The following is a 14,829-nucleotide window of genomic DNA, read 5'->3' as shown; positions in this document are numbered from 1 at the left end:
CATCAAATAATATAACACTACTTCATGAATGATCTGAGCCTTACAAATGTGGAATTCTCTTTTCCTCCTTCATGCCCTTTATATAAATAAATCATTAAATACAGCACTTCAATATTCTTTTATAAAAATAAAAGGAACAAACAAGATTCTTCATGTCACTTCTAGCTTTCACATTATTGCACACCCTAAAACCCAAAAGTATTTCTTGTTCAATATCAGTTTCTTACCATATTATTTGCGATCATAATCTATTAAACACATATACCAGAGCATACATTAAGGTAAATTTTTAAAAAAGATTGCATTACTTAGAATCCCATGAATTTTCTTTATTTGGAAAACACCAAATCCATCTGTAAAATCAGCATTCCCCCCCCAAAAAAATACATAAAGGAAATAAACTCGGAAGTAGGTTAACCCAGCAAACAGAAAATAACTGGGGTTTAGGTGAAGACACTTACCCCTCTTCGTTTTCTTTTAGTAAGCGACTGGCAATTCGGATCAGCATGCAGTAAGCAAACTGTGATTTGAGACCGGATTTAGTAAATTTATTCAACATCTTAGAAACAGCAAGGCGATCATTCTTTTTGAGGTGATACAGGACTCCCAATGCATGGTACTGAAGAACAAGAAAAACGATGTCACACACAGAAAGCTGAGGAGAGAGAGGACAAACTTCCAGGAAAATCAAATCATATGGCCCTAGATTTTTAGTAAAGAGATACCCAAGTGAAATGTATACCAACAGAATATCTTCTGCATACTGAATCACACACAGGCAAGACTGAGAGGATAAGAGCTTCACCCCCAGAAATCAAAGACTCAGATTGGACCAGCGGTATTAAAGATGTGACCTACAATCCGAAGATGGCTCTAGAAGGTTCAGCGTGGCCCCCACACATCCTTAGGACAAAGGCTCTCGGGTCCCAGGCTTTACCAGTGTCACAGGTCTCTGTTAGTGGCTTTAAGTCATCTGCGGCCATGTTAGTAGTTAAAGGAGTAAACTCCTAAAGCAGACTTAAAGAGTGTAATTATTGTGGCACTTTGTGTAAAAACACAATAAGAGTTAAGAGTGAGAATGTTCCTTGAGGGAAAAATTACTACTCTGTTTCCTCATAACTGAATATGCTAACATGAGAAATTGTAAACACTGAAAGGGGATGAATACATATCCTCTCAAGTACACAAAATTGCCAGTTAAAATTTTAATCGTATTCCTTTTAATTAGGAACTAATGAGTATCAAAAGATCTTCCCAAGAAGGTTTTTAAGTTTCACAAACTAAAAATTACTCTTCACTGTTTGTGTAATGTCTACCATAACAAAGTTCTGAAAAGCCTAGAACTGGGACATCCTTCATCACAAATTATTTTTCAAATAAAGGTAGGAAATGCAATATGAAGGACCTTTGGAATGAGCATCTCCAACCACCACTGAATGTAAGAATCTTTCTTGAACTTTCCTACAGCTTTTAAGAAACACTAGCAGGGCCTCAGACAGTAATTCTAATCAGTGGGATACGTACTTGAGAATACGTACTAATAAGCCACTCCGTATTAGCCTTTAGCTAGTACACATCTGGGGAGTCAACACATTGCCCCTAAGAAGGAGGGTTAAAGAAATCTGGTCCCAAGACCCAGTGTGACTCGATGGTGGTACCTGGACCATAATGTTGTCGCTGGAAGCAGCTTCTTGGGCTTCGTTGACCCAGCGCTTAACCACATCATGGCTTATCTTCATCATGTGCTAGACACAGAGCAAAGTAAGAGGAGATCATGCACGGTGACTAGAGGTTTGCAAGCATGAACTGGTTTTCTTAGAAAATCACTAACAGACATTTCCAAATGAGAGAGACAACTCTGTAGCTTTTAGTAATCTATTTCAAATCTCTACTCACAAGGCAATTAATAAACCAGAAACTTTCTCCAAGATGTTAGGGTGGGGGTGGGGGGTCGCTGAGAGACATGCATGAAAGAACGCGATGCGAAGGGACGGACAGCAAAGGAAGGGCTAGTGACTAGAAGGTGCTTAATAATGTTCGCTTTCTAGGTTCTACTTCCAGGAAGTAGAACTCAACTGGAAGGGAAAAAGAGAGAGATAGAGAAATAGTACTGATATATCCCCTGCTTGACCAACTATATTCCAGACCCATAACCTCTTCTGGGTCTAACCTAATCCATTCCCGCAGGAACAACCGATTCTCATCAAATGCAATGTGATCAGGCTGTGATGAATGCATTTTGTTTGGATAAACAGGAGAAAGAAAAGGTATTGCTGAAACAAAGACCACTTTCCGGTAAGAAATGTAAAAGTGGGACAAGAGGCTCTGGACTAAAGGACACCACACATGCTATGGAAAGTAGAGGATAAAGCAGCAAGAGGCAGAAGTACAGGTCACAATGATTTAAAAAATAAACAAAAATTTTTAAAAACTCAGCCAGTGTCTTGTCTGTCCACCACTTTCCCTTAACCCCATCTTCATTATGTATACAACAGAACTCTAATTACCAAAACCTTTCAACATGAAGATTTCCTGGTTTTGTTTTTTTTTAAACCAAGATTTAATGTACATTTTTTCTTAAAATGTGGAACATACAAAGATTTCATACGAATAAATGAGATTCATTAAGCCAGAAAAGGAAAAAAAAGAGGAATTTACATAAGTTTTGGGTACACTATTTGAGATACAAATATCCAGATTTTATCACTGAAAAGAAAAATCTCAATTGTGTTTCTTCATCAGGAACTTCAACTGAATCTGGAACTCTTTCACACCTTGATTAGAAAGAAAACAAAACAAAACCCCAGAAAAATATAAACTGTAAGTTGACTGGCTGCTGAGACAGTAAGGACTTTTTTAGAGACCTGTACAGCATCATACCAAAAGGGAAAATTTCATGTTTTTAACTGCCCATTTTAACGCTCCTCTGATAAAACCCTCTGGGATAAATGATGTAGGTACATTTTGTGAATGTTTCATTTGGGAGAGAATCGCAGTAATACTTGGTTTTTGTGGTAGAAACTAACGGCCGCTAGAAGCAGGCGGCTGCTCGCTCACTTACTAAGGAAGACACCAGTGCGGAGCTGGATACGCTGGAGACTTTATCCACGATGGCCTGCTTCATGTATCTCTCGATGGCCTGCAGCATTGTTCCCTGGTAACGCGCATAAAGAAAACGCTGTTGAAGCAAAACATTTTCACCCAAAACTACTGCTTCAAAGTCATTTACAAAAGCAGTCATCTATTTGTTTCTGTGCCAGTATTTAGAAAGCATTAAAAGGATTATCATATAACAGAGTAATCCTACCCCAGAGGGCAGGACCCAGACAAAAATCTTCAAAGAGGAATATTTAAGTGTATATGGAAGGAAAAAAACTTAACTGTTCGACAATGACATCAATAGTCTCAAAGTGGAGAATCCCAGTTTGTAAAGAGAGGCTCAACTTAGGGCAGTTACAAAAGAAATTCCTAGATGGGGATGGAGCTGTTTTGAAATTCTGAAGATACCTCTGTATGAAGGGGATGTATTTTATTTGGGTTCCATAGAATCCTCTCAATCAAATGGAATCCCTGATTATTTTAGATACCAAAGAATTACATGTTAATATACTACTATAGTAAGCCCTCAATAGGAAATCCTCTGAAAATAAAGTTCTTTTTAAATTTAACTGGAGGAAAGCTGAGCACTGGGAGGCTGGTAGCAGATGAAGATGTGTAAACAGACGGAGATCAATACTCAGACTGCCTTATTGCCAGCACTGCCTCTGTCACGTCTTCTGTGATCAATTTAAATACGAAAAACAAAAACCACCACAGCCAAACAGTTGAGCAGCAAAGAACATTGTACCATTTCTACTACTCCTCTTAGCATCCAGATTTACCATTTGCTGTTACACAACCTTTAAAACTTGAGAAGACTAACCATCCACATAAAACATACCAAACCATGGATAGAGCTGAAATATTATTTGATATGCTTGGCAATGCCCAGCCTGCCCTTCCTTTTAACCTTTCCTACTCAGAGTTCCTAGAAAGGGACAGCCTAATACACTTTATAACCTCATCCCTCCAGATGTCAGGGATGGAGTCAAGGTTAAATACCTGACTCACATCTACATGGCTACACGGCCACAGGCCGGCCGATGGCTAACCAGGTTCTCTCCACTATTTCAGTGAGGAGGCCTGAGCCTGGTAAGTTGATGGATCACAATCGTAAATATCCTAGAAATCTTGCTGCTGAGTTCCTCAGAGATGTCCTATTTCTTGCTCTGGCATCTGTTGTAAGCTTCACCTCAAATTCTGAAAGATCTACTCTCTACAATAAAGTTAAAAACAAAAACAAAAACAAAAAAACTAAATTCAAATGGGTTTTGGTCTCCTGCAAGCAATGTTCCCGGACTAGGACAAAATTCCATGAGGGCAAATAGAGAAAGAGACCAATCTAAATACACAAAAGGAAAACAGGACCTGAAAGGAAAAAAGCCTGGAGGCACAAAAGCCTTTCTGGTGGTTTCTGTAATACCGAAGACCACAAAGTCAGACTAAGGAATCCTATTACATGTACACGCCCACCTGTAGATAAACACACTGTCCCTTTTGATGCTTCAGTAAACAAAGAGAACTTACATCAGTGATTCTGCAGAGAGCCCTGATGGCTGGGCCTCGGTACACATCTTCCTTTCCAGTCATGTCCTTAGTCAGACTAAGAAAAATCAAATGAGGTACCATGAAATCAATTAACACCCTCCTGTGGAGCTCACCCCCAGCTAATTCCCATTGTCCCCATAATTATCTTAATGCAGCCATTCATTCAGCAAATATTCACCGAGTGTCTTCTGTAGAGGAACATTAAACCTATTGGGTAAAAGGCTCTTAAAAAGCCTAAGTTTAGAGCAGCAAGCAAAACAAAGTCTTCGCCTTCACGGAGCTAACATATTAATGAGAGGGGAGATAATATACTTTATCACATAAACAAATATATAACTTTAGGTACTTGTAACTGGCATAAAAAGTAAAGACAATGGTGAAATCCCCCAACTCCTAAAAACCCATCAGACTCCTTAAAAGACATGGACTAAAATGATTAACTCTCGAGGTTCTGATCTTTCAGGAATGGCTTCCTAAAGCGACAGTTGTCAGTGACTTCAGACCTTTCTACTGCGTTTCAGAAATAAGGAGAAGAGTTGGACGGAGCTACTGAATTCCATGTCCATACTTCAAAGAGGTTTTTAGCCCTTACATGCTGTTATTCACCCTTTTATCTTCCTGTCTTCCAAACCGACTGTCCATCGCCTCCCCTTCACAGGATCCAAAACAGCCTACAACTCCAACTTGCTCCGTCAGGTTGCCAGAGGAGAAAGTTGTGAAGAACTGATAGTCCTTCAATTTCTTTATTTTTTTTTAGTTACAGAAGTATTTTCCTATAAGAGTATGCATTGAAAACGTTCAGAAAGTCATAATATAAAGTCGAAGCCTCGCCTCAACCACCCTCGGCTATAGTGCCGCTCAACTAAAGACAATCATTGTGAACAGTCACTAACGTTTTCTTAAGGAACTTTTAAAAAATATATAAAACCACAGAGATATAAAAACACATGCAGGTGAATCTCCACTCTTCTGGCACCTCCCTTTTTCACTTAATATATCTTAATAAGCTTTCCCTATTGGTAGGTTTTTTCTTTTAATTTTAGGTACTTATATATTTTTAAATATCCAAATATACACCTAAAATATCATTTTAATAGTGGCACAGATTTCCACTATTGGGATATAAATAATTTATCAACCTGGCTTTTTCACAAATATTTGCATTTTTCCAATTAGATAGAAATTGTGGCTTGGCAGGTTCAGTTTCTTCTGAGGTCTCTCTCCTTGGCTTCTGCATCGCATGAAAGCAGCCATGCAGAAGACATTAAAAAAAAAAAAAAAGCATGGCTGTGTTCCAATAAAACTTTATTTACAAAATGAGGTGGCAGTTTTAGCCATAGGCGAAAGTTTGCTGACTGCTGCTCCGTGCTTCTCTCAGTCTGAGCTGCCGTGACAAAGGCTTACAGACAGGTACTTTATTTGGGAATGTGTTCTGAGGGAAGGGAAGTGAAGACAGGAAGGTGAGCAAAAAAGGAGGGAAATTAATACAAAGAAATTTTTTCTAGTGGGTCACTGCCGCTGCAGGCATGAAAAGGAAAGAATTTACCCACTAGGTCTCGGCCACTGGCAGAGTTAAATCCAGAGTGTTAACTCCCCGTTGGGTTAAATTCACATGTTAACTCCCACAGGTGAGTGCCCAAACCGGAGTGCCAGCGAACGGCAGGGCAAGAGGAGAAACACGAGGCGGGCACGGCGTATGCCTGGAGTGAGGGACTACCGAGGCCAGGGAGCCAGCCCCTGCCCAGAGCGGCGGACCACAAGTGCAGCAGGGATCAGAGGGAAGGCTGAGAAAACGGGAGGTGGCTCAAAAGCAGTACCCAGAACAGTCCACCCTTTGCACCCCTCAAATTTGAACGTGTCCTCCAGGAAAATGAACCAATCACCGAGCCTGCGAGATGGTAACCATCCATTCTTTCTACAAGATGCAGGAAAATGACGGGCATATGGTACAATCCTTGCTGCTATGACCCATTCCAAAGCCGTAACTGAGGTTCACTATCTCCTTCCCATAATCACTCCTCCTATATCTCCCTCGCTCTCTGCCAGCACCTTAGTGCTCTTGGTCTGGTGTCTGGTAAGTGGATCAAACCTTTACCCCAAGGGATGTGAGCTCTTTGTTGGGAGATTTTAGCAGGGGTGGAACAGTGGTTGTTCCCTATTCTCTATTCACCACTGTCTCAGACATGAATACACCAAAATATACTCCATACCTTGAATTCCAGATACAGTCCTCTCTTCCATGTTTGTATAGCAACAAGCCTAGCTCCAGACCATGATCAAGGTCAATTACCTCTATGGTAACTGAAGACAGCAGTTTTTTTGGTTTTTTTTAAACCTGCTGGTAAATAATCCACTACATAAATAATCCAAAGTAGCCTAACAGTAGTCATCATTTCCAATGTGCAATCCAGCTCCCTGTCTGCCCTATGACTTCTCTGACACTGGAACCTGGGGTGGGTGCCTGTTGTTGCCAACCGGTCACTGAGACACACAGATCTAGAAGCGTGGGGTATTTCTGGGCTGAAGGCAAGCTTCAAACAGTGGGAACCAGGAGTCAATGGGAAGTCCTACTTCCACCTCTTGATTCCTAGACCCACATAGTATATTTCTTGGTACCATACACTACACTGACCATCCATTTAATGCATAGGCTGCATCCTAGAGGAGAATTTTCCAACTAAATAGGGTCCCATCTCTAACCTTCTACCCCAGCTGAGCATTCCATAGGTCATCCCACCATTGCATCAGGCTGTCGGCTCCTAGGTGAAACAGAATATGCTAACACTACTGGATCTCTTGAGTCATGAGCTTACGGTCACATCACTTTTGTCACAAAAGGAGTGGCAATGTTGTGTAGGATACCATGGACATAAGAAACCATGCCACTAAGACCTACCCAAAACCCCTGGATCATCTTCTATGTAGTGCTTTTGCCACGTAACTAAAAGAAACTTATGTAGTCAAATTTTTTTCAGTCTTTTCTTTCACTGCCTCTGGAATTACAGTCCTAACAAAACTTTCCCCTACAACAAAAATAAAGAGGAATACACTCATGTTTTCTTTTGGTACCTGTAGGCTTCCATTTTTTAAATTTATATTCCTTGTCCATTTCGTTTATTTGTGTATAGGATATGAAATACAGATCTACTTTTATTTTTCCAAGTACTACTCAGTTGTCCCAGCATCATGTATCAGGAAATACCTCTTTATCCCAGTGACTGGAAATACCACTTTGGCATACACTAAATTTCCATATGTATTTGGGTCTAATTCTATGCTTTCCATTTGTACGAGAAAATTCTGAAAATGTCAATCAGCATGGCCAAGGTGACTCATTAGAGTCATCACACAATTTTATTCTGGTGTCTATCCATCCACCAATATCACACTGTTAAGTGTTCAGGCCTTAATACTGCACGGACCTGTAGGGCTCACAGTTTTTCTACAGTTGTTTCCTGGCTACTCTTAAATGTTTGTTTTTCCACACAAACTTTAGTACCAACTTTTCTAACTCCATAGTATAAAGCCTGTTGATTTTTTTCTGAGATTGCCCTGAATTTACTGAAATTAATTTAGAGAATACTGAAATCTTTGTTTAATTGATCTATGCAGAAACATTTGTTCAAGCAAACTTTGAGTCTTTCAGGGCTTTAAGTTATTTTTTCCTCATAAGTTTTCTGTGTAGGTTTTTCTAAGGCAATTGTATCAATCTATATTCCCACCTACAATATACTCGGTGATTCTAGTGCTGTCAGGTTTTGTTATTTTAACAGATTCTAGTGGGTATGGAAGAATATCTCACTGAGGGTTTAATCTGCATTTCCCTCAGGACTAATACTATTGAGAACGTTTCCATGTATTTATTGGCCATTTGTATACCATTTTATGAAGTGTCTGCCTTCAGATTTTCTTAATCTCCATGGTTTCTCAGGTCACACAACAGTCTACATATGCAGAGTGGTCATCCACTCTATTACAGTTCTTTTCTTGCTGTAACAGAGGACCATGATTAGTGGCTTCAAATAAAAATTTACTGTCTTACAGTTCCCGTGGATTAGCAGTCCAACATAGGGCTCATGGGGCTAAGGTCACTGTGTCAGCAAGGCTGCAGCCATCTCTCACAGGTACAATACATTCACCCCACGCCAAGATCCCCCCCCCAGATCTCAAGGCATTAAAGCACCAACTCTAAGCCCAAAAGCTCATTGAAATCCCACTGACTCAAAAATCCTGACCTTATCAAAAATCGGCTCAGTTAGGTACAGGTAAGACTGGGTATACGCTCTCCTAAAGAGAAATTTCTCTCCACCTGTGGGCCTGTGAAACTAGAAAACAAGTTCTCTGCTCCCAGAATACAATGGTGGGGCTATCACAGGATAGCACTTAGATTGTCCTGTTCACAAGGAGAAAATGGAATGAGGAAGAAAAAAAAAAAAAAAGTCACTGGTCCCAAGCAATTCTGAAATCCAGCCAAGCAAACTGGCAAAGGTTTCAGCTGCTGGGTAGAATTCTCCACAGTTCCCAGTTCCACGCTATGAGCCTGTACCCTGCCCTCAGAGCCATCCTTCCTTTCTGTGAGGGCGGCATGGGTTTAAAGCTGAGCTGTCTTCTCGGCCTACGGTATCCTGTTGGGAGAATTTGGGACCCTGACAACCTTCTTTCACTTTGTCTCCCTCCATCCCTTTCATCCAGACTGGCCGTGGTGCTGCTGCTGCAAGCGTCTCACGAGCCTTCCAGGACCCCACAGACAGGCAGGGCCTCACTCCCTCAGACGGGGGCCTCCACCACAGAACTTGCCTAAGGAGGCCCAACTGTATTTCTGGCTTCTGCTTAGATGCCGAGGGAATCTATGAGTCACACTCCTGATCTCTTAGTAGTGTTGTGTGTGAGTGAAGACTCTCTGACCTTTTCATCCTTCTGAGGTGTTAGCAAAAGGCTGCAGAGTAACTCCTTTTGACTTTTCCTGCAGAGCACACTTTCTTACTGAATGGCTTGATTTTTAGCATCCTTTGCCATTTTGGTAGGCTGAAATTTTCCCACATCAGGAATTCTTGATTTGGGGGCAGGGGGTACGACTGACATAACCTATCTGTTTCAGGTGTACAACACAATGATGTATTTAGAAAGAACCCCTGGCTCTTTAACAGGTGTCTCAATTCATTTCTCTACTCTCCACTTTTACTCTAAGTGGTAAAAAGAAACCAGGCTGCACCTTGACATTCTGGAAATCTCAGTTAAACAGCCAAGCTCACAAGCCCTGATTTCTATATAATCGTGGGACACAATCCTACTAAGCTCTCTGCAGCTGTAGGACAAGGGTCCCATTCCCTCCAGTTGCTAACACCTTCCTCATTTCCTTCTGAGCCCTCCCAGTAGCAACTTTAGCGTCCATATTTCTACCAACAGTACCTTCAAAACACTGTGAGCATTCTCTATAGGGATAAGAGTTTTCTCTACCCTGCTCACTTCTTTCGGATCTGCCAAGGTCACTGACATCCAGCTTTCCGCTAACACTCTGTTCAGAGCAACGTAGGCCTTTTCTGTCATGTTCCCCAAATTCTTCCAGCATCTACTCATTGCCCAATGGCAAAGCCACTACCACATTTTCGGTTATTTGTTATAGCAGTGCCCCACTTCTGGGTACCAAGTTTTCCCCCCTCAGCTTTGAAATATAATTAGCATGTAACATTGTACAATTTTAAAGTACACAATGTGTTGATGTGATATTTACATGTTACAAAATCTATTCATTTTCTATAGCTACTGTAACAAATTACCACAAACTTAAAGATGAAAGAACACAATCATTTATCTTAACAGTTCCATAATTAGAAATACAACACGGATCTCACGGGATAACATCAAGGTATCTAGGGTTACATTCTTTTCTGGAGGCTGTAGGAGTGAATCCATTTCCTTGCCTTTTCCAACTGCCAGAGGCCACCCACATTCCTTGGCTCATGGCCCCCTTCCTCCAGCAACCTTGCTTCTGTGACCTGCTTCCATCACCCCATCTCTTCACTGACCCTTTCACTTCCTTCTTCCACTTTTAAGGAGCTTTATCCTTATCGGGGCCCACCTGGATAATCCACCCTGTTCCCCCTACCTGCTGATTAGCCACTTTACTTCCCCTCTGCAGTGTAAGTCACAGGTCCTGGGACTTAGGCCAGGGATATCTTTGGGGGGGCCATTATTCTGCCTACTACATCTACTACATCATCTTAAAATGAGCTAGAAGAAAACCATAATTCAGGGCAGCCTAATAGGATTCTGAGGGAAGTACTAACAGCTAAACAAACAAAAAAACCCTAATCTATTTTTAACTTTTCCAATATTCAGTGAGTATAAGCAACCTAAGTGAAGATTTTTCATTCGTTACTTGTGGCAAATATTGTTAGCTAACTAATATAATACCCATTTTCAACCCCTTCTCCTTTGCCTGCCCCTAGTACTTGGCCTTTAAAAGCGAAATATTCACTTTTCTGGTCCGAACGAGAGTCGTATAACACAGCTGTGTCAAATGAAATCTACAAATTGCCTTGGGAAAAGCTACTGCATACCTGATAAAAGAGGCAGATGGTGCTGGCACTCACTGGCCCCCTTCCTGGTACCCCTCCCTCCTTGAATGGTGCCCTGCCAGTAATGAAGGCATCTATTTTGCAATAATGTGAAATTCAAGAAATACCAGCGCTCACACACTGTTGCACGACTGAACCAACACCAGCTACTCTATGCCTAATGACTATATCTGCCTTTCTGTTATTTTCAGCTGAAAGCTTCATTAATTGAAACTTATTCAAGACAACTGCTGGTTAGGGCGCCTGGGTGGCTCAGTGGGTTAAAGCCTCTGCCTTCAGCTCAGGTCATGATCTCAGGGTCCTGGGATCAAGTCCGGCATCGGGCTCTCTGCTCGGCAGGGAGCCTGCTTCCTCCTCTCTCTGCCTTCCTCTCTGCCTACTTCTGATCTGTCTCTGTCAAAGGAATAAATAAAAAAATTAAAAAAAAAAAAAAAAAAGACAACTGCTGGTTAAAAACAAGCACCCTCCTCCAAAATTGATGTTCTTGTACAAAGGCCAAATTCACTTAAATGAATTATAATTAATAATTGGGTTATACATCCTCACTCTAGGACATTGGGAAATTCTCAAAATGTTTAAGAAAATAAATACCCACAATCCCAGACACCAGAGATAACCTACTGTTATCATCGGTATATTTCATCAGTATATATCATTAGAATATTGCCATCCATACATTTTTATCTATATACATAAAGCATTTTTTAAAGGGAGACTATATAACCTATAAGGCTTGACTCCAACTCTCATTCAGCACTTTATGAGGACTTTTCCATATCATTAAAGATGTCTCAAAAAATAAAAATAATCCACATAATCTGATTATAACATGATTAATTACATATAATTATATATACATAATTAAATTCACCAACAGCAGACATTTACATTGTTTTACCCTTTCTGCTAGTGAAAACAGTACTGCAATGAATATTATTATATATAACTCTTCCTGTGCTATTTCTGATTATGTTTTGAGCATAGTTCCATCAATGTGGTATTACTGGGTCAGAGGGATAAAGCTTTTCAAATGTTTAACATTTGAATGCTGTCAAACTGCTTTCTAGAAAACCTGAATCAATTTATTATTCTGCCTCTTATTATATACAAAATACCAGTCTCCCTTATAAGTACCTACCACCTTTTTTCTTTTTTGCCAGTTTGATGGGTAAAAATCTTATAACTCATTTGCATTTTTAATTTACATTTTTTGATTACTAGTGAGAATGATTAAAAACAATCAGATCCTTTATATTAATTGTTCTATGAATTATCACTTGGAATTTTTTTGAAGTACAAGAGTTCTTTACATACTGTATTTACGAGCCTTTTGATATGCTTATTGTAAATATTTTATGTCAATGCATCATTTACATTTTGGGTGCGTTCACATATTATGATGAACATTTAAAAATGTATTAGCAAATCTAATAGCATTACCCTTTGTGACTTCTTTATCAGATAGGCCTGGTTTTCACATGACGACAACCACATTCTAGGAAAGAATACTTTAAGTTTTTTTTAACTCTTATTAGCTTTCTTACAGTCAAAAAAGTAAAATTAATAGAAAAAGAAAAACAAATATTCCATGAAATACATAAATGCCTCATGTTAGGTTCTGACCATTCACATACCTGCTTGTGACAATTATCACGTCCTCAGCGATTGTAGCCATTTCTTTGATGGTAAGGTAGCACATTCTTCTCAGCGTTTGCTGAAAAATTATTTATAAAAGGCAACAGGTTATTCATGAGGAAATGCTTCTTTAAACTCTTGAAATGAGGGCCCCAAGTAGATATATTTAGAAGGTTTTTAAGATTTTATTTATTTATTTGACAGAAATCACAAGCAGGCAGACAGACAGTCAGAGAGAGAGGGGAAAGCAGGCTCCCCGCTGAGCAGAGAGCCCGATGTGGGGCTCGATCCCAGGACCCTGAGATCATGACCTGAGCTGAAGGCAGAGGCTTAACCCACTGAACCACTCAGATGCCCCTAGAAGGTTATTCTTAATAAGATTCTCATCTACTCAAAAAATCCTTTTGAAAATATCTGGATGAGAAAATATTCAGAACACCGCTATTTCCTAAACAAGGAAATGATGCACTGATATAGTGAACAACATCGAGGTGAAAATTTTAAGATTTAAACTAAAAATTTAAAAATCCTATTGATGCAGAGATCCAAACTTTGACAGTGTGAATCCAAAGACATAGGTTTCCCCAAGAAACCTATGGAAAGACTTATCCTGGAAAATGTATTTTTACAAATACTTTAAATATATGGATGGAGAGAGATTAGACTCTATATCTCCCTCAGTCCAGCATATGCAGATGTTTTTCCTTGAAGTATTTGTGCTTGTATAACCAACTTTCATTTTCAATTACCAAGTTATTTCCATCCAAAGTAACTGTTCACCTAACGATAGTAAAGTTTCATCTATGCTCCTCTTCACCTGGTCTCTGGTTTATTCATACATTATGGGCCCTGGTTCCTCCAGCCTATCTAGCCTCATTCCCTACCAATGACGTCACACTTCTTATAAGTAGTGAAACTCAAATGCCTCAGACCCAGCTCCAGACTCCAAGCTGTACAAAGAGGTGGAGACTACTGAGCCCATTAAGCAAAGAGAAGAAGGAAGTGAGGATTCTCACGGTAATTAAACACAGAAAAAAATCACCCCAAGAAAGAGAAAGCCAGTGGCGGTCAGATGAATGGGGCAGATAACACCCATCTGAAACAACCATGAGAAGAAAACAAAAAATAAAAACCAAAACTTCAGAGCTAAAGAATATTTGTCCCCCCCCCCAAAATAAAAATCTACCACAAAGCAGAATAAAACTAGAGACACAAAAATTGAACTAATCTAACAGTGCATTAAAAGGATTATTCACCACAACCAAGTGGGATTTATTCCAGGGCTGCAAGGTTGGTTCAACAGCTGCAAATCAATCAATGTGATACAACACATTAATAAAAGAAAGAACAAGAACCATATAATACTCTCAATAGATGCTGAAAAAGCATTTGACAAAGTACAGCATCCCTTCCTGATCAAAACTCTTCAAAGTGTAGGGATCGAGGGTACATATCTCAATATCATCAAAGCCATCTATGAAAAACCCACAGCGAGTATCGTTCTCAATGGAGAAAAACTGAGAGCTTTTCTGCTAAGGTCAGGAACACAGCAGGGATGTCCATTATTACCACTGCTATTCAATATAGTAATAGAAGTCCTAGACTCAGCACTCAGACAACAAAAAGAAATTAAAGGCATCCATATCGGCAAAGAGGAAGTAAAACTGTCTTTGCAGATGATATGATACTTTATGTAGAAAACCCAAAAGACTCCACTCCAAACCTGCTAGAACTTGTACAGGAATTCACTAAAGTGTCAGGATATAAATTCAATGCACAGAAATCAGTTGCATTTCTATATACCAACAAGACAGAAGAAAGAGAAATTAAGGAGTCAATCCCATTTACAATTGCACCCAAAACCATAAGATACCTAGGAATACACCTAACCAAAGAGGCTAAGAATCTGTACTCAGACAACTATAAAGTAGTCATGAAAGAAATTGAGGAAGACATAAAGAAATGGAAA

General features: G+C 39.8%; 1 protein-coding gene across 3 annotated transcripts in view; it reads right to left on the bottom strand.

Moving 5' to 3' along the window:
- Positions 1 to 14,829, bottom strand: part of COPG2 (COPI coat complex subunit gamma 2) — a 116,076-nt gene that overhangs the window by 81,630 nt on the left and 19,617 nt on the right. For 2 of the 3 annotated variants that reach the window (XM_032305225.1, XM_032305227.1), the window contains 5 exons: positions 12,860 to 12,939; positions 4,627 to 4,702; positions 3,062 to 3,154; positions 1,659 to 1,745; positions 462 to 619 (listed from right to left, as the gene is read on the bottom strand). In XM_032305225.1, the coding sequence (XP_032161116.1) occupies positions 462 to 619; positions 1,659 to 1,745; positions 3,062 to 3,154; positions 4,627 to 4,702; positions 12,860 to 12,939 (494 nt within the window). The remainder of the gene's footprint in view (positions 1 to 461; positions 620 to 1,658; positions 1,746 to 3,061; positions 3,155 to 4,626; positions 4,703 to 12,859; positions 12,940 to 14,829) is intronic. The other variant, XM_032305226.1, reaches the window with a different exon arrangement.

The sequence above is a fragment of the Mustela erminea genome, chromosome 11 (assembly GCF_009829155.1).
Source record: "Mustela erminea isolate mMusErm1 chromosome 11, mMusErm1.Pri, whole genome shotgun sequence".
Classification (NCBI taxonomy): domain Eukaryota; kingdom Metazoa; phylum Chordata; class Mammalia; order Carnivora; family Mustelidae; genus Mustela; species Mustela erminea.
Note: the sequence above shows the minus strand (reverse complement) of the source record. Positions and strands in the feature narration are given on the sequence as shown.